Genomic DNA, 20,447 nt, shown 5'->3' on the forward strand with positions numbered 1-20,447 from the left:
AATAAGCCTCTGTCTCTTAAGAGGAAAAGACTAGGAAGATATCTAAAAGTAATTACTTGCTCAAGGCAATTCACATTTCTGTTGAATACAAATGTGTTTATTATTGAATAAGAACAGTAACTGATTTCAGGGAAAAAACCAAACCTTACAACATTTTAAAAGCCTCCACAAATACTGTGGTATTCTTCCACTTGCTACCAGCATGCTAGAGGTGAATTTACCTGCTGCTAGTTCTTCTTACAGATTATTACTGTATCACACATTTACAAAGCTTTCCACACTTCAGCTTGTCCAGCCCACCAAACTATTAAGACCAATGACATCAGGAGAATTAGAAGCAGATGGAGAATTACAAGGCATACCGGTTTGACAGAGAAAGACAAAAGAGGGAGCATAAAACATCTTTTTTTTAATCTTTTTTTTTTCTTTTTTTTCTTTTTTTTTCTTTTTCTTTTTTTTTTTTCTTTTTCTGGTCACACACGGGAGTAAGAGCTTTTGGTTTTTTTGTTTATAAGGTAAACCCCATTTCACTGCAGCTGACACTACAGCTCATTCCAAAAGACACAATCATCCCAACAAAACTAATCAAGCTGTTTTGCTGTATTCTCTGCATGTAGCATTTATATAATACAAACCGGCACAGTAATACAACTGATATAAAAGCAACACAAGTATCTGTAGCTAGCCTGCAGCTATTTTTATATTCTGAAAAAATGCAGAAAGTAAGGTTTCATGCATTTCTGCCTGTCTTCTGTATATCCAAGACTAAAGCTTTGTTTTAGAATCACAATACTGGGGCTCACAAATACCATCTCCATTAAACTAAACATAAAATCATGGAACTTCAGAAATACAAACATCCATATTTTTTAATACAGACTTCAGAAGAGGATGTGACAGAAAGCAAACTGACAGTTCTCTCTTACTTCATACTGCATTATATTTTTTTTATAAGTGAATGCTAAACCAACAATACCACCTCATTGCACTGGTTTTACTGTCTTGACAACTGCAATTCTCCTCTAACCAGAAAGCCTATATCGTGCTTTGTAATGGCAAATGGGTAAGCAAATATTCTTAGGTTCTGGTTTTCCATACTTAAGAGTTTAAAACTGACCTCAAAGTTTACTTTAGTATTCACAGACACAAAACAAACCAAAACCAAGGCAAAGACATGAAAGGGCTGTTGCTGCAGCAGAAAAATCCCCAAATCACCCAGTGCAGGCACCTGGTGTGTATGTACTCAGAGTTATGGTACAGACAACTTACACCCAAAAAGTACCAAGACCTGTCTACAGCTCCTAATCTACAGGCATATCTAAATGAAATTTGGACATTGAAGTTTTTCTATCATTGGGATTATTCCAAATTACAAAACAAAAATCTATTTACACATTGGCTGGAACTCTCCTGCCCCCCAACCAAAACAAAAACCCTAAAGACAAAAATCCAAGGGTTCTCAGCTCCCAGGATCCATCATAAAAAAACCAAACTTTTTTGTTGTACTAAACCCAAGGTTACTTCACATTTCCATTTCTCAAAAATAGCTGATGATCCTCAGTAAGGCAAATATTTACAACTCACTCTTTATAAGATACAAGAACAGTTGCTCATTAGTGTGTGTTTTAAGTTGGACAGGAGGAGACAAAGACTGCTGGGGGAGAGGAAAAACAGAATATTCACACCAACTGGCAAGAAACAGTGTATTGATATAACATCTCCTCCCACTACTAAAAACTCCAGTGAACAGCACACAAGGTTGAAAAACAAATAATTTCAAATAGACACCACTGCTGCTGAACATCCCTATTTTGAAACCAAATAGTTAAAAAACATTCTTGGGTAACAATTTGACAGATATTGAATACAATCCTGAGATGTGATGCACATCTAACCTCCTACCAACTCCTGTAACTTCCTGCTGTGGGTCAAACTAACTGCAGGTGGTTGGGTTGCTTCAGCAAAACCGAAAGATTTCAGACATTCATTTATAAGGACGAGTGCAGCAAACATGCAAGATTCCATTCACCCTTGCTTCACCCCAACCACACTCCACACTTGTCAGGTTTCTACACCAGACTAAAGTTCATTGTCCAAATATGGTTCAGAAAATGACATCCCAGGTTAGCATTTGCTTGTGAAAGTATTTACACTGAATATTCGAGACTTACCACAACATTTGTGTAGGACTTGGTGTCATGTCTGTACCTCCCTGAAATCCTTCTGCCCATGTTTGGGTTGCTTATTTAGGCCAAGCCTCAGTATGCCTGCTTTGGTATGCTATGCAAGACTCAGGTGAATCAACGTTACAGCCGACTCCAAAGAAGTGATTGGAACCTGAACTCCAGAGAGCTACCCAGCCTCACAAGAACCCTATTACAGACTGTAAAGTGTAGAAGTAACTCATCTTCAGTATCCGAGTAGATGCAGATGCGTCCTAGCCTAAGCAATCAGACGCTAAGCACAAAAACCAGACAAGCAGTACCTTCATTGGCACCTGGTCTCACAACCATCCTTGTTCTGCATTATTTTCAAGTGAGGAACAGTAAAAGCACAACAAAGAAATGTCAAGACCTATTATCACTGGATTATGTCATGAGGTTGCAAAAATACCTAGAAATATTTTTTTCTCAAGTTGATTCACAGGGAAAGCACCCCTGGCTCAAATATCTTCTGGCAAAATAAGTCTCACCTTTGGCCCATGAGATGGTTTCTTCTTCACTTCAGAAAAAGACAGGGCATTACTGGGAAGGCTGGGGAGATGAAGGCTCTGTCCTGAAGAGAACGATGTGCCATCTGACATTACCATCATCTGTTTTAAGAGGGAAAGCGTGTCAGTCAAACATTACCAACAGAGACAGAGAGTCTCACCTGGCTAAGGAACTAGCATATCACATTGGTAGGAGAATAAAACTTTTCCAACAAACAGTATCCATGTTTCTTCTCAACAGGGGATGGGTTAAAGAAACCACACTGCCATCCTCTATTTAACGAGCAAATCACATTTTTCAGCTTCCACACAAATACAACGCAAGTCCCTCAGAAAATGGCATAACTTGTTCTATTATGCCTGCTCACATGTCACGGCATCCACATGCTTAGCACTCTTTTTGTTGTCCTGAGCAATGTCTAGTACACTTGAAAGTTCATCCCACCTTCAGTAAAAAGCTCTGCAGGCTGCTGAGATCCCATAAATATGTATATGCAGCAGTCTTCACTTTCAGCTAGAGCAACGTGAAGGAAGACTGTAATGGGTATAGGTGGCAAGGTTTGGGTGGTAGGGGTGGCCTGTGTGAGGAGAGGCCAGGGACTCCTCCATTTCAGACACAGCTGGATCCAGCCAGCTCCAAGGGACCCACCACAGGACATGGTTGAGGCCCTCAGGCGAGATGGTGGCACCGCATGGAAAACAGATTTAAGAAAGGGCAAAACACTGCACAGCCAGAGGAGGTAAGGAAAAAGAAATTTCTGAGAAATTGCAGTGTGAACACCAAGGTCAAAGAAGGAGGGGAAGAGGTGCTCCAGGCAGTGGAAACAGTTATTTCCCTGCACCCATGGAGGCACCACGCTGCAGCAGTTCTTGAAGGACTGCAGCCCACCAAGAGGCCCTGTGCTGGAGAAGGGGGAAGTGTGAGGAGGGAGAAGCGGCACAGAGGAGCTGTTATGGATTGACTGCAAACCCCATTCTCCATCTCCCTGCACTGATCAGGGAGGTGGAGGAGATATAGACAAGTCCAGAATGAAGGAAAGAAGCTGAGCATGGGAAGGTGGTGTCAGGGGGTGATAGTGGGTTTTTTGTTTGTTTGGGGTTTTTTGTTTGTTTGTCATTACTCAAATCTATTTTAATTTGCAACAAATTAAATTAATTTTCCCCAAGTCAAGTCTGTTTTGCACATGACATTAACTGGTAAGCAATCTCCCTTGACCCACGTGCTTTCTCATCCTATCTTCTCCCCCTGCACTGCTGAGGAGGCAGAATGAGTTCAGCCCTTAGCCAAGGTTAACCCATCACAAAGATACACCGTAAAAGCAGCCTGAGGTTTTAATGTGAAAGCAGCACAGCTCATAACTTCAACTTCTAACTTTAAGCTTCTGCTTTATCTAGAGTACAGGAAACTGCATGGCTGGTGAGCAAGCGGTATTTTTGCTATAACAAGGGTCTAGCTCCCTTTCTTGATTTTAAAGACTCGTAAGTACAAACAGATCATTTCCAGAGACCACAGATAAATCAGCTGTCACAAAGCAGTTACCAGACATGTGAGATTCATGCCTTCCATCTAAACGAAACTCAGCTAGCTCCTGTCTTCTGCTCCGGTGCTGCTGTACCTGGATTTTACTGCTTCCTAGCACAGCTATTGATTTATCTATTGTTTCAAAACCTTAAACGCCAGAGACAGCTTACCTGCTGTCTGACAAGCACTGCAAAGCTGGAGAGAAGTTGCAGAGCTCTGTACCTGCAAGCGTTCAGGTTCCCATGCATGAAGTCACACTTGGTTTTGCAGATGCCCTGTGTGGTCACCCTGCCTCTTCACATGATCAAAACACCCTCGGATATTGGGGGTGGGAGAGACTGACCCATCATATGCCTCATGCACATTATGTTAAAGAAGGAATGGGAAGTGCAAAATTGGGACATCTAGGATGTAGATATGTATACCCCACATTTTACCTCCAAATCAAGATGGTATTTACTGCCTACAGCTTCTTCAAGACAGGATTTTAAAATATTCTAAAAAATTTTATTTAAACACCACTCCAAATGAATCTTGTTGCAGACAACTTTGTTCAAAAGATCATGTAGTAGCCTGGAGAATATTAAGCATCATACCTAGGTAATAAACATTACTCTTATTAGCCTGTAAGTTGAGTATCTTTCAGCACCACTGCTAGAATCCAAAGGTGGAGGAAGAAGGCAATCAAGTTGTTCCCCTTCCTTTACCACAGGTTCATGTATTAAAAAAATTAAATCTTTAAAAGTTACTTATGTATTTGAACATTTTGTAAAGTAAGATTCCATACAAGGCATGTAATGTATTTTCTCCTCAATTCGTCATTTCCATCTCTCGGACACCTACAACAGAGCCTGCCAGGAGCCAGAACTCTCAAAAGTCAAGTAGGCAAAGGCATCCTTCTTGTAATCACGGTAACATCAATAGCAATTGGCTATTGTTAATCACAGTAAGCGATTTCATTTAGTGTGACAAATACTTTTCAACCTCAACTTGCCAATGTTTTTGACTGAATTCAGCCCAGCTGAATCCAAGAGAATGCACAAGCTAACAAGGAACAATCAGCAACAAAGACAAGGAAAATCTGTAGCCACATGTGCATACCATAAACCTGTGCAACAGATAGAGAAAGTGCATATGTATCTCATTATTTCCTCTCACAGACTAAGTCAAATGGGTGGTTAAATAAGATCATTCTCCTTTAAATTAAACTCAGTGCAATGTTTTAAACCCACAGACTTCACAGAAAATACCAATTACATTAATATCAAATCACATTTCAGAGAAAGTAGACATAAGGTTACCCATTAATTGTAGAGTTTAAGCAGATATTTTATTAACACAAAGTAGTTGTGTTCATACACTCATGTGACAGAAAGATGCATATCCATGTGGAAAATATAGTCTGGAGGATCAGGGTTTGCCCTACATTGAAATTAAAAGCAAAGAAATAAAAAAAACTGTCAAGTATTCTTTCTTCTAGGGTTGGAAGCTGCCATTTTCTCCATGGAGCATAAAAGTCTGACTCACTAAAACAAACAGGTTCAACCACTGCATAAATTTTCTGTTTAAAATTCAGAAACATTCCAGTTTAGAAATATTTATATGTTCATCATTATACACAGACATTCTTAGAAAGTTGATGTTTTTAAAAAGTGTATGGACTTCTGAGATATTTGTTTCTGGGCAAGTATTTGGACCACTAACAGTCACAGTATAGACTGTCTGTTTAGAAACAGGATGACTGTCTATAGGAAGATCTGCAGGGCCAGATAAACAGCATTAGTACCATCCAAGGTATGGCAGATTTGGCAAATCCTGTTTCACACAGAGAAAATAAATTTCATACAGTTTTTAGAATATAAAACCTGCACATTCCAAATTATGAGCTCTAAAAATTTCAGTGTATTGAATCCTGCAGCCTGTTATTTCATTATAAATCCTATGAAAAATGGCAATTGGTAGATTCAAAATTTTAATGTGATTAACAACGTATGCCGTAAGATAGAACTTCAGCTCAGACTATAGACCTTGCCATCTGTAAAGATGACAAAAGACCAAGAAAATCTCATGTAAACTTAACTTTTTGGCCCCTATAACAAAAAACACACCTCTGCCTTCCAAACTGATCTCTATCAGAAAAAGGATATGGTCCTCATTAAAGTCCCCTATATGAGAAAAAAAAAAATAATCATTTGCCTTCTCCTCACTCTCAAAGAATAAAGTTAATATCAACATTAAGTAACTCTCCAGGAACTCTTCCAAAATCTTTGTTTTCTTTGCCAAGATTATCTATGTAAAATGCCCCTACATTACAAACACTTTTTGGAATTGAGATGCATTTCCCTTTCAGCTAAATTTAGGAAAGAGACAGCTATACATCCAGTTTAAGTATTACTACTGAAAGAGCTCAGCTGACAGAATTATAGCAATTTCTGCAGCGGGTAGCTGTCCTTTGTCCTCCCATTAGCCAAACACAGACACACAGCCTGGCAGATGTACTTCAACTAGCTTTCAGAGCAAGTCCCTACTTTTACATTGCCACTGTCACAGTGGCAGCATATATTGCTTACATATATGTATGTATATGGCTACATTAAGGTAAGGCTACACAAAAGAAAAAGGTTGGAATGAACTTACGACAGCAAGCCACTAATTCTGAAGCAAGCTCATCAAAAGCATAGCAAGAGTTCTCCAGCACAGCCATGTTACATGTACTTTTTTTTTTTTACTTGTTTCCTCCTTTCTGTACTGGAAGTTTCCTGCTAGCTTACTGTTGCAAAGAAGAGCACACCCCAATAGGTTGAGGACACGGCCACGGCCTGTGCTTAAGCCAGCCACACAAGACCACGTGTGGCTGGTACTTGTCTGCTCCCACAACGAATTACTTCAGTGACAAAATCCAGGAACATTATTAATTGCTCTCCTCAGCCCCTTCCACAAGTCAGCAGCTCAGGGGGATCAGACAAGCTGGTTGAATAGGACACCACTGCTGGTGTTAATGAAGCAAGGTGAGACAACAGCTGGGCTTTAAGCAAGACAGTTTAAACAGCCATGTAATCACACTCTGAATTCACCACTATCTAAGGCATGACATAAACACTTTTGCTGTTTCCTCAAAGATTTAGCTTGATTATATTTAAGCAGAGCAGAGGTCTAGCTAATCTGACAGCCTGTCTTTCATGTGGTCAACAGTGACAGTAACAGGCCATGTAAAAGTACGATGTTAGACATGCTTGTTCACAAATTCTAAAGGGTTTTAAAAAACAGTTGGGTGGATTGAAGTACCTGGTTCTGGATAAGCTTTAGAAACATGGCCAAGAGAAAACAGTTTCACAGTTTAATACCAAGGTACAAATGATATGGGAATTACAGAATAGGTTGTACTAAGACACATGTCAAGGAAGGCAATTGTCCCACTCTACACTGCACTTTTTCTGTGAAAGGAAAACTGTAACATCAGTGTGGGCAGCTACTTAACACACAACATTAAACCTGGAGAAGAAAAAATTACCTTTCTTAATTTTGCTTTCTTCTGGTTTACACTGTAACTAGGAGGTCTCCTGCACCACCACTAATAAGCCATTCCATACAAGTTTTAGCTCATCATAGGGAAGAGATCATAGAATCAAAGAATCATAGAATGGTTTGGGTTGGAAGGGACCTTAAAGATCATCCAGTTCCAACCCCCCTGCCATGGGCAGGAACACCTTCCACCATGATAAGATCAAAATAAGGTTTAACAAGATCTCATCCTAATAATGTATCTAAGAAACATTTATAAAAACAATGCAAGTCTAAATCATATTGGAGTATACAAATATCACATGAATATCATGCTGGTATTATCTACTATGGTAAACAACTCCTACCACAGATCAAAAGAACAAGTATACATAAGCTATCTTTTACTTTCATTGTTTCATGTATAAGACAGCTTCACCCCCACCTCTCCAACACTTTTCTTGCCAGTCCACCTCTAGAGAAAGATTTTTTTCCTTTTGTCATATGCGCCAATAAATCATTATGCATACAAGCATTCAAATTGATCTGCTGGTAGTGATATCTTGCCTCTGGTTCACCAAACACCCACTTCACTAGCATGCAGCTGTTGAGTTTGTATTTAAAACCTTTGTCTACCAGTTGCTTTAAATAAAGCTTCCTAGGCGAGGGCAAAGGAAAACTTATTTTTCCCAAAAAGACAGTAGGTAAAGCAAATCCTCTGGTATTCAGATTACTGGGTAGAAATGATCCTACCTACTTAATCAACCTGAAGTGACCAGTCTGCATAACACCTAAGCTGCAGGCACCTTCTAAGGGCATTCTAATTTGCTGCTCAAGACAACTGAGTGCTGTGGAATGAAAAATTGCCATGTCTTTAATTTATGTAGTTCCATGCACTGCTGAAAAAGGAAAGGATCAGGGAACAACAACTGTGCACCACCAATTATCTTAATATAATTGGGAATCCTCTTCCACTATTTTCCAGCAATTTGGGAAAAACTATGAAATTGTAATACCTGTCCATAAACCTACTAACCAATGATTCAGCAATCTCCTTACAAAAAGTTGACCTGTCAAAACCAACACTTATCCACCAACACGTTTGGCAGCTTGGAGTACCCAGGTATCCAACAACAAACAACTTTGCTTTTCAGATGCCAGTACAGAAAGCCTGAGAAACAGCCTGAAAATGTTCCATGGAAGCTAGTCTTCTCTTACTGCCAATTTCTACAAATGCACATCATCCCACCCCTGATGTGTAGGTGTCATAGGTCCACCACTCCACATAGATACTTACACAGTTAGAAACTGCACGAGCTGTCACAGTTGCTCCAGATCAACACAGTCTCCCTATTAAAGCACATTAGAGCTTCTGCAGGAGAAAGAACCACTACCAAAAAGCTGTTGTCTGTCTCCTACTTTTTCATTTTCCTGAATGAAAGGAGGCCATCAGCAAAGCTGGAATAATCTTGCCTCAAACAGACACACACCAAGCTACCTGTTGTAGTTTCATTTACTCAGCTGGTAATCTAAGAACATCTTCATACAAGCAGCCTCAGAACAGGTCAGTGAGCTTCCCCACAGTGTGCTGCAGAAAAATTCAAAAAATACTTTCATTAAAAGCTACGAGCTATCTGTTAGAATTCCAGGAAAAATGAACCATTACCGCAAGGTTTCTGCAGCCCTGCAGATGAATTGTACTCATCGTGCATCAGCAGCAGACAAAAGGACTTCTTTGTGTGGTCCTGGGCTGCTGCACCCCACATCGTTTTCCATTTAAGAACATGTTCATTCACCTCTGAAAGCACTAAGGGTAACAATAAAAATCCAGCTGTCCTGAACAACTATTATTCCTATTTAAACCAAAAACACTCACAAGGGAATAGAAAAATCTTCCAAAATTCTTTTAAGTTATTTGCTTGAAAGTAAAGTAATATATAGTTTAAGAAAATTCAATTACTTAATTATGAAAAGTACAAGATTAAAGATAATCCCTTCCCTAGAGCAGCATTATACCTAAGGTTGGCTCTGGCTATAAGCCAACTATTCCAACTGACACAGGAATTGCAAGGAAAGAGGGAGGATAGAGAAAAGAGAGAAATCCTCATGATTTCTTCTTCATTACATGGATTAGTAACATAGCTTTTAGAACAGGCATTATGCAGGCATCTCAAGTGACTGAAAAGACACTTCTCAACTGTTAAAACAGTAAAAACATAAAGATTTGAAAAAAAATTCAAACAACGGAATGCAGTGTTTCTTGGCAAAAACTGAATTTTTACCTGGATACTGTTTTCTAAAAATTGCACTCCTCTCAGAATGATTCTTTCTCTCTCCTGACTCATTAACAGATCAGCTGTCTTCCAGAAAAGAATTGCCTTGCTACAGAAACAGAGCTGCTTGTGTTTCCAAATTAATTTTACAGAAAACAGACAAAAAGGACACCTCTGTTGTTAAAAAGAATCGTTACTACTCTAAAAGTGACCTATTCCTTGCATCCTCTAAATCTGAAACTTCAAACTATATCATTAATAGCCATGTGAATCTGTAATACTGTTATGAATTTTACTATTTTTGTCCACAGTGGTAACTGCTCTCTAAGGGGCATCTATAAGGCTTTTCCTTTTATGAAAGAAAATTCAACTATTAAATGTTGTCTGTGTACTCCTAGATTAAACAACTAATTTTGAGTATCCTTCCAAAAAGGTGGGAGTATTACATAGTACAAACATTTTTATTTATATATTTGCAGCTATAGGAGACAGGGCTGTATTAAATTGGTGTCTTAACATGGACTGAAAACATTTTCATTACTTTTTCCTGCAGGCATCAAAAGTAAGTTATTCATAATATCATATTCAAACAAGTGATGCCTGAGCAAGTCTATGTTTCCAGAGGCAAAATTCAATTTAACTGTTAGGTAGCTGTCATTTAGCATCTTCAAAATTAATTTATTTCTACTGGTTCAGTAAGTAGATTAGGTGCAATTTTAAATTTTTTCTTGAAATTGAAAAACACACAAGCCAAAAAAGCAACAGAACCAGCACTATTGACAACACAAAATAGACCCTGTTTATAAATGGTTTTAGTGGGATTCAACATTCAAAATCTACTCCAAATTTGAAAATTATTTTTTAATGACTCTAAGTTCCCAGTCATCCCTCTTCCTATATCCATAACACGGGAATCACAGTGCTGCCTCTTTTCCTTCAGGGTCTTTCATGTTTAGAGGCTGAAACTAATCAGAAAACATAACTGACAAATCTAGGAAGGAATGACTGCCTAAGGATCAATGCTTACTGGTGTTTACTTGATGAAAACTTCAGTCCTACTGTACCTACTCATGCATAATTTCGTGCTGTGTCTAGAGGATGAGCTCTGTAGGAGACGACACGTATATAGTTCTGTCATTACCAGCAGCTTGGGAAGAAATGGATTAATTAAAAGTCATCATTTGTATACAGGGTGTCTTCGGGGATTTCAAGCAATAGGTTGGATTGTGGTATATGCTGCTAATTCACGAGTCGTATCTGTATACATGTTAGCTTTACAGCATTAGGCACTACACCGAGTAAACAGTGCAAAAAATTCTCAGTGGCATCATTTCCACAGCAAACTTTTCTAAAAGAAATATCATTTAGAATATATATGCAAAGAGATGGAACACAAGCAATTACACTGAATGGTTTGATTGAATTTGCCTAGCATACTCTTGAAAATATTTTACCTCCCCTGTAAACATTTCTTCTTACATTTATGAGAACAAGGTCAACTGAAAGTAGGTAAATAGTAGAGATGGACTTGAGTGTAACTATATCTTTTCAGGGGGTGGGAGGAAGTTTAGCATAGAAAATATGTTTCTGAAGGTGGAAAACTTTGAGAAAGAATTTTGCAAATGGCATATGGCCTTTGTAAGATTGAACCAAAGGTTCATATTCACCTCCCTGACTACAGAAATACAATCTCTACAGCAAAATCAAACCCTTCTTCTTGTAAGGGCTGAAAAAGTAATTCTCAGATTGCAAGAGAAATCATCAAGTTGCTAATCTCCTATTAGAGGTGAATGATTGCACATTTATGCTTCAATTCTGGTGACATCTGATAAAATGCTAAGATAGAACTATTCCACAGAATTAATCTACATGACTGGCACTATCCTAAATGTTATGTTTGCCTTAACTAAAGTGGCCACAGCAGCACTGCAAAGCTGTGCTACAGTTGTGTTCTCACTTGTTCAATTACTTGGGATATCTAAATGTTACTCTTATTTTCTTGCAGTGAACTGCAGGATAACCAGTCAGACCTTTGGACACATGAAGGATGGGATGCATATGGGGAAGGTTAACCATGAGAATGCACTGGCAGACTGCTAGCACTTCATTTTAAAACAACAAAAAAGGGTTGTTAGCCTTAAAGACAAAAGAAATTGGCTATAGCAAGTCTCCCTGACTAGTTCACATCTGGGATACCACAAAACATATGTGTGAGGGAAAAGGGGAGTTGTGAGCATCCAAGAGATAATTCAAGGAACCTGCAGCAAGAGACAAACACACAGGCAAGTCTATACTGAATACAGCAGCAAGCAGGTGCCAGGTGAGCCTGCACTTTTCCCTTCAGAAGGACATATTATTTGTAACATACATATGTTTATACAAATGAGAAATAAAGAATCATGTTTAGTATTTTATGTCAGTGGAATGACACATCCCATGACTTTTGCTTGGAGAAAAACTAATGAGAGATCTGGCTTTCAAGGTGCATAGAAATCAAGTGGTTTACACCATTACTTAAAAGCATGTAGAGCGCAAGTCCACCATCTTAGAGTGCTTTTCTTAAAGCTGCCACTTAGCTTTTTATATTAATATGGCATCTCATTCATTTTGAAGGACATGAACTTCATTTTGCCTGACTTGTTGCCCATCAAGGAAATTCAGTGACTTGTTACTTCTACTTTTTCTTGAAGACAGCCACAAACTAGAAGTATTAATTGTTTGACTTATAAATAAGTATAAGTAAACCCATCTCATACTTTATTATCCTGCAAATGCTTTTCTCAGGCTAAAGCATGGAAGTTACAAGTGAGTTAATGTTTCGTGAATTCATTCAGTTGTCTATTCTACTTACACTTGGAAGCGAGAGCCAACTTTCCAGGGCTTCTTCAACAGTCAAAGAAAAGCCTGTGTACAGCATTTCATAAATGTGTAACAGGCCTTTCAATGCTGGGAGATATAAGTCTCCCTTCATGGAAACTTTTAGTAACAAGACAGACAGAATGCTATTACATCATCTCTACCAAGTTGATCAGAAACTCCTAGGCCAGAAAGCCTATAGAGGGAAGCAAGAAACACCGATAGCTTCCAAAAAAGGGACCCATTTCTTGGAAGGAAATTGGGAAAATGGAGGAGAAGAAAAAAGAAAAAAAAAAAAAGAGGCAGGGGAGAAAGCAGTTTGTAGCATCCAGAAGACAAAAGGCAATGATGTAAAGCATTTTAAGATTGACCAGACTGATATTTTCAGGGAAAGAATTTGATAACACCCCACGTTTCATCATTTACAATTAAGCAACATTTTTGCCTTTGTTAATTCAAGAAACCCAAAATTCAAAGGCACAAAAAATAAGCAATAAAAGGGATGCTTCCTATTTTTACCTTTTTAACCCCCCCAACCCTCCCCCCCCCCCCCGCCCCCCAATTCCCTGCTGGCATCATTTAGATTTATTATACTTGTGGGTAGAACCTGTCCATTGAAAACTGACCTGATACGACTAACATTAAAGCAGTGGCTCATGAAGTTTTCCAGAATACAATCTTGATGTTTTATTTGCAAACATACTAAAGAGCCAATACATTATCCAGACATGGAGATACCCTCTTGCACCTAATAAATTCAAACACAAAACACAGCTCATGCTTCTATTTCAATACAACTATAGTTGTAACAGTTCTCTTTTCCAGGAGGCTAACAAGGTCTTTCAGACTATACCCAATACTTATTTTTCCTTTGCTTTCAAAGATCCTCTTTGGCAGACTGAATATTCTCACACTAGCTCCATCTTATCTCCAGCCCAGAACCTACTACTGTCTAATTCCACCAAATAGGGCTGCCCATTTTTGTTACGACTGTTCAAAAATATAAAAGATAAGCATTTACATTAGTAAACTGACAATATGAAGGCTTGCTAGTGACATGGAGGAGGAGACAGAACACACTTTTTATTCATGACGGCTGCAGATGACAACCAACTGGGGAAGGGGGCAGCTGACACTCAAGAGCAAGGCTGCCACCAGGAGGGACGCAGACAGTCTGGAGGAAGGGGTTAACAGCAGCCTCATGAAATACAGTCAGGACAAATGCCAAATGCCAAGCCCTGTCCCAGCAAGGCAGAGCCCTGCAGCAGTGAGGCTAGGGCTGGGAAGCAGCTCTGGGGGGTTGGCCCTGGGCACCGGAGGGCAGCGAGCTGAGCCAGGGCCACTCGCGTACCTAGGCAGCAGCAAGGGCCAGCAGTGCCTAGAGTCTCGTGAGCAGGTCATAGCCCTGAGAGCTAGTGGAGGGTAGGGACTGTACCCTCTGCTTGGTGCTTGTCAGACCCCACCCAGGCACTGCCTCCAGCTTGGGTCCCCAACACAGAAACACCACCAACAAAACAGTGGGACATGAGGGGAGGCCACTGAGACAGGGGGCTGGAGCCCTTGCTTTGCAAGGAGAGGCTGCAGGACCAGGGCTGGTTCAGCTAGTAGGAGGGATGGTTTTGGGGGCACCCAACAGCATCCCTGGCACTGATGGGAGGGGATGGAGAAGACACAGTGAGGCTCTCCAGAGTGGTGTGTGGCAGGAGGGCAAGAGGCAGCAGCATAAGCTGACACATGGGAGGCTCAGGCTGGAGATAAGAAGCCTCTTCCCCAGGAGGACAGCCCAGCGGTGGAGGCAGGGCCTGGGGAGGGTGGGCACTCTCTGGCCTTGGGCATTTCACACTCCAACTGGGTGAAGTCCTGAGCAGCCCAGTCTGACCCCATGGCTGAGCCTCTGGTGGTCCCTGCCAGCCTGAACGATTCTGCCATTGCGTGAAACACAGCAGAACAGTTTCCACTTATGGAAAAGTGAAAACCGAAAGGTTTGGCCCTCTCCTCTCTCCAAATGGGCAAACTTCCTTTGGGCTTTTTCATATCAATTAATTCTACCAACATGTAAAGAAGTCTTGGCAAATTTTCTGGTCCAGACTGTGTAACATATTGTATAAATTTAAGTAGGTTTATTTATACTTACAGCTTCTAACTTGCTCTACCTTACAACTACTGAATTTATTCTGCTTAATACAGAACCATTTATCTTTAAATGAGAGACACTTTATTTTCATATTACTTCCTCCCATCACAGTAGCCCTCCTGTATTTCATCTCTGGAAGGTCAAGCAAGCAATGCTTCATGTGTAAGGTCTAAGTTCTGCTTTTGCAGAAGTAAACATGAACTGCTTATTTGTGAAGACAGATATCTAATCATGTATTTAAGGCAGGAACATGCTCATTTGCTCACCCATTCTACTTCAAGACAACAAGCACTAACCTCTTATCCGAAGTTAATCACAAGACCACTTCATTTTATTTCACTGTCAGGTCAATCTTTATTATGCTAATCATGCACCAGCAATAAGTAGCAACATCTTTATTGTGATGGCTTTTGACATGGGTGCAGGACTCACCCCTCCTGCCTTTAGCAGCTTTCTTCTGAAGTCCTCTGTCGGGTTGTTGAATGTGAGCTTTTCACAGCGGAGGTGATTTACAGGTGGGTGGCCTTCAAGGTGCAGGAATAAGTCATAGTCAAATCGAACTTTCTTAGGTTCTTCCTGAGGGTTGAAAATAACCAGACAGAAACATCTAGCACCAAAACCAACTAAGTTGAAAACAAGGCCTACATAAAGACTGTCAATTAAAATGAAAATTATGTCATTTTTAACCATTCTCTGTGTTCTATGACACATGATGGAATTTTTACCAAGTGTCAGCCGAGCTACAATAAATCAGAGAAGCACCTATCAGCCCATGATAACACATGGTAAAATGCATGAACTTCACAAACTTCCAAGTCGTCTTGACGACGCTTAATTGAAATTGTTACATCATGTTAGGCACAGGCTACAGACATACCCATAGGCAAGCATCATGATTCAGCTGACACAAGGTAACTCAGTGACCAACACAATCACACTTCTGAGCCCTAGATAGTACTGAAGACACTGCAGTAAGTTTTGAATGCAAATTCCTCCAAAGCCAAACACTATTGTTTTCTTCAGGAGTTGTAGAAAGGGGTAAGAATGAATCTGCTGCAGCCAACTATGTTTGATCTCCTATGTATGGGGTCTGCTCATTTATTAATGAAACTTTATTGCCTTGAACGAGTGTGGCCAGCTAGATTTCAAGTGTTTCACCACAGCTTCCAAGCCACTAAAATTTTCTGCCACTTCACTGAAAAAAATGAAACTGAATGTTCCCTGTACCAATATGGAGAGAGAAAGAACAGGAAAGGCAAATTTATCTTGGAAGAAATCATCAGTGCTCTACTGTCCTGAGAAAGCCTCAGCTGAAAAAGGACACTAGTGGCATTGAATAGACTTCAGTTTGTAATATCAGAAAAAAGATACTAAGTATGTGTTGTGTCCCTTCTAGAAGCTGTAAGTTAAGTGCTCTTTTAAGGCAGTATCAAGTAGCCCTTCCTCCAAAGGTCCTGATGTGCAACAGAAGCCACCAAACCAGTGTCAGTCAAAGCAGAACACAAGTAAAAGGTCAAATTAATGAAATGCTTTAGTAAAAAGGGAATCATGAAGGAAGAGGAGGATGAAACATAGCAAAATCTTAGCACATATCCAATGCTGCATGTAATCAAAATGTATGCTCTGTTCAGTGATAGATGTTTTAAAAATTCACATTAAAAAATGTTTAGTTTTGATTCAGGATTCCAAGGATGTGAAGAACAGAAAGTGTAGAAATGTCAGGTATTCTAAAAGTTAAATCTGTTTCAAACACATCCAAGGGACATTCTCATCATCCCATCTCTAGATGTGGAGCAGAGACAACAGAAGGCGACCTGAAATAAAAGGCTTGCACTAGTCTCTTTCTGAAGACAGAAGAGAGTAGTTCCCTTAGACGAACTATTTTCTTAACAGACCATTTTCAAAGGCAACCGTGGATGGTGATATTTCTTATTGTTAAAAAGATTAACACATGATTTCTTGTAGAAAAAAATGGAAGTGATTTACTCCCCAGTCTGCTCAGAAAACTGTGGTGTTGCTACAAGCAAACAGTTGGTATCAGCAGCTCTGTGATACACCAAGGACTCCCAGTACCGCTACCATTATTTTAAAACAGTGTGACAGTGAAGATACACCAAGGACTCCCAGTACCACTACTGTTATTTTAAAACAGTGTGACAGTGAAGGCAGAATATACTGCAGTTTATGAGCCCTGTCCTAAATGGACTGCATTTTCCAGAGTAGGAGTCTTTTGATCTAAAAGCATCTTTTCAAGGGCTTTGTCTCAATGGCTAAGAACTATAGCCTGCTGCTGCCGAATTGGGGGGCTGGGGGGTGTGTGTGCATTGTTTGTAATTTCCCTAATTCTTTAAAGTTTGGAATATTTTCTGTCAGGGTGAAATGCCTATTAGATTTTCTACCAATTTCTGCTTAGTCCTGGGAGCAGATATCCTTTAATTCTCCATGGTCTAGGTGGCTTCCTGTACCTCTGCCTTCTCTATTCATTAGCGTACTTTCTGAACCAGAAATGGAAAAGTTGTCTACCTTGAATAAGTGATGATGGTTTGTCTCCTCTTCCTCCTTCTGTCTATCTCCTCTTTTTCTGTACTGGAATACCTGTGAAGTGGCTTAGGGGAGGAAGAGTAGCTGTGCCAGGAGAAAGCAGCAATTTGCCTCATGAATGCCAGCTCAATTTTTCTGCCACTTTTCCTTTGTATTGTACCAACCCCAGGGAAGGGCATGCTGATGCAGCTGTGTGAAGAGCTAGCTGACTCACAGTCCAACTGCTGCTTGTCGTATTCCATGACACCAAAATAGGGGTGAGGGATGTTTACAAACTTCCTAATTCCACATGCTGCTTGAGGGTGAGGTGAGTTGTAATCATTGCTGCCCTCTTGATCTCAGTCTAAGCCACAACTCTTGCTGGAGAACTCCTGAGACTTGCAGGTCTCCACAGTCAGCAAAGGCAGCCAAAAGTCTGAGTGGAAAACAAAAAAAGAAACGTCGGGCAGGAAGCTTTCTGTAGAGATGCTTCAATGATCAACTCACTGTCTGTCTTCTGACTTTGTCTCCCCAGTTTTGGGATGAGCTCTTAACAGAGGAGTTCTAGAGAATGGGCCGCTTTTCATTAGATTTCCTGAATGAATCAAAACTGCTTCCCTAATGAAGACAGAGCTAAAAAGCATAGCAAAAAGCCAGACAACTCACTGAGGCAGTTCTGTTTTCTCTTCCAACAGCAAACAAGGTAGACTAAGCCCTGCTCTTCAGATTGATACAGGGAACATTTCAGAATTACCTGTTCAAAACCTACAACTTAGAAAGTGCCTGAGCAGAATTAACCACACCTCACACCTTGTCAGAGCTTTCTAAGACAGACAAAAGAACACTGGAATATCTATTTCAAGGCATACACAACTAAGAAAGTTGTACTCTAAAACAAATTTTAAGTGACCAGGGTTCCAGCAGAAGTCTTTTAATATGCATTTCTATTTTCTTTCAGTTTTAACTTTTCACTAAGCATTCATATTAAAGTTGTAATGCTGACTTGATTAAAACTATGTTAAACTACATCTGTGTAATATACAATAAACACAGAGGTATCTTAGAAGTGCATGCGAAGTATAGTAATAGCTCCACCAAGGCACATGACATAGAAAAGGAACTAAAATATTACAGTTTTAAAGGTACTGTACATCAAACCATGCAAGCTCTTTGCTCTTTAATTCTACCCCAATCCATTTCTTTTGATCTGAATGAGTTATATAGACCCTGTTATGTACATTAAAGGAAACCTCTGTATTTGCTGTCTAAGAGACCCACAGTAAGTACTGCATTTAGACTCATAATTTGAGATACCACAATAATGCAAGCTTTGTAGAATGGCACTGGGTTTGTTTTTAAACTGTGCCCCATGGTAATGTTGAGTTGAGTAGATTCAAAATTCAGATGCAGTCTAAAAGAATGTTTTTTTGCAGACTGAGGATACAGGATTAAGAAAAAAAAAAAGACTGTTTTGAAAGATCAAAATCTGAACAAATTAAAAAGATAGGTAATATTAAAATGGAACAATATATTCATTAGGAAATCAACATAATCGAGATGTTTAAGTGACTCTTGAACTTCCTTAAGCACTATTTAAAATCTGTGCACTTCTGAATAGGGCTAGTAATTCTTCTGAATAATTATATTCAACTTCTTTATTTTATCAGGTAATCCTAATTTCACAGACTTACCTACTAAATACAATTAGGCATTTCTAAAAGTTACAGTGACTTTGAATTGAGGAACAGCACTGACAAAGATAGCTTTAAACCTAATTTTTAACTGAGTTTGTGAATTAAGCTGTAAATCTTTAAAAAACCCTGGCTTCCACATGATTTTTATTTTTCTTAAGTGAAAAGTATGTGATTCCATACCTTGTTTTTGAAGTAAACCTCGATGGGCAAAATGAAACCAGCATACCCAGATTCTTCAACTTTGTAGGGTGGATCCTTGCACACTGAAATAAAGAAAAAAATCTCTATTTAACACACAAAAAAAGTTGTTTTAAATGCACAAGCAAAACACATGAGCAAATAATCGGTGACAATAGTTCTATGGCAGCACCATTAGAAAACTGCACACACAGAGTAGAACGTATCTGTGCACAACTCAACGTGAATTTTGCAAGCAAATCGTTCCTGCTTGTATACAACCTACAGTTTAGGGATAGCAAATTTTTTTTTTCTTCTTTTGTTTTTCTTTTTCAATCCTTTCAGACTGCTAAAGCAGAACTACCAGGGACTTCAACACCAGGTGGACCCACTGAGTCCCCACAACGGCTACATCGGCACTGCAGCCAAGGCTTGTTCTGGGAACAGAAAATATATAGGATTCCACCCTGAGAAAATTAATCATGTAGAAGGCAGAAGAATTGCAATTCATGTATTCATAACCTAACACTAATAAAATCCTGATTCTAATAAATTTAAAATAAATAGCTTAACTTAATTAGGACTAACGTTAATTAATAAAATTGAAATCTGTAGTATTGGGGGGAGAGGGGATACGACACAACACTCCAGTATACAGCTGAGAACCCCAGGAAGGTTAACTGTTGTATATTGTTAAAACAGCATCCAGGTTTACCCTATAGGATTCATACTTCTTTAACATGACAATGAGCATTATTAGCTCAAATATACAATCTTTTCCTTCAAGTTTTTAGTGTAATGCAAGGACTTTTAGTTACATGAAATCACCATAGTATTGAACATGAGCTTTCTGAAGAACATGGCACTAGCTTGCCCAACTCCAGACAGTGACAAAGAGAACTCGGAACAGAAGCTGATATCTATAAAGCAGAATTTTCCATTTTACAGGGTCAAAAATGTGTTTAGGCTAGTGCTTAGACACTGTTTAATTTAGGGTTAAATACACTATCTTGCTTTGTTAACAACTACACCTTTGAAGAAGAGCTGAAAGACTGATAAA

At 39.4% G+C, this 20,447-nt stretch overlaps 1 protein-coding gene across 2 annotated transcripts in view; it reads right to left on the reverse strand.

Annotated features, from left to right (window-relative positions):
- MLLT3 (MLLT3 super elongation complex subunit) overlaps nucleotides 1-20,447 on the reverse strand; it is a 136,168-nt gene that overhangs the window by 44,144 nt on the left and 71,577 nt on the right. For both annotated transcript variants that reach the window (XM_054809401.1, XM_054809400.1), the window contains exons 3-5: nucleotides 19,391-19,473; nucleotides 15,429-15,572; nucleotides 2,693-2,812 (exon numbers count right to left, since the gene is read on the reverse strand). In XM_054809401.1, coding sequence (XP_054665376.1) covers nucleotides 2,693-2,812; nucleotides 15,429-15,572; nucleotides 19,391-19,473 — 347 coding nt within the window. The remainder of the gene's footprint in view (nucleotides 1-2,692; nucleotides 2,813-15,428; nucleotides 15,573-19,390; nucleotides 19,474-20,447) is intronic.

The sequence above is a fragment of the Grus americana genome, chromosome Z (assembly GCF_028858705.1).
Source record: "Grus americana isolate bGruAme1 chromosome Z, bGruAme1.mat, whole genome shotgun sequence".
Lineage (NCBI taxonomy): Eukaryota > Metazoa > Chordata > Aves > Gruiformes > Gruidae > Grus > Grus americana.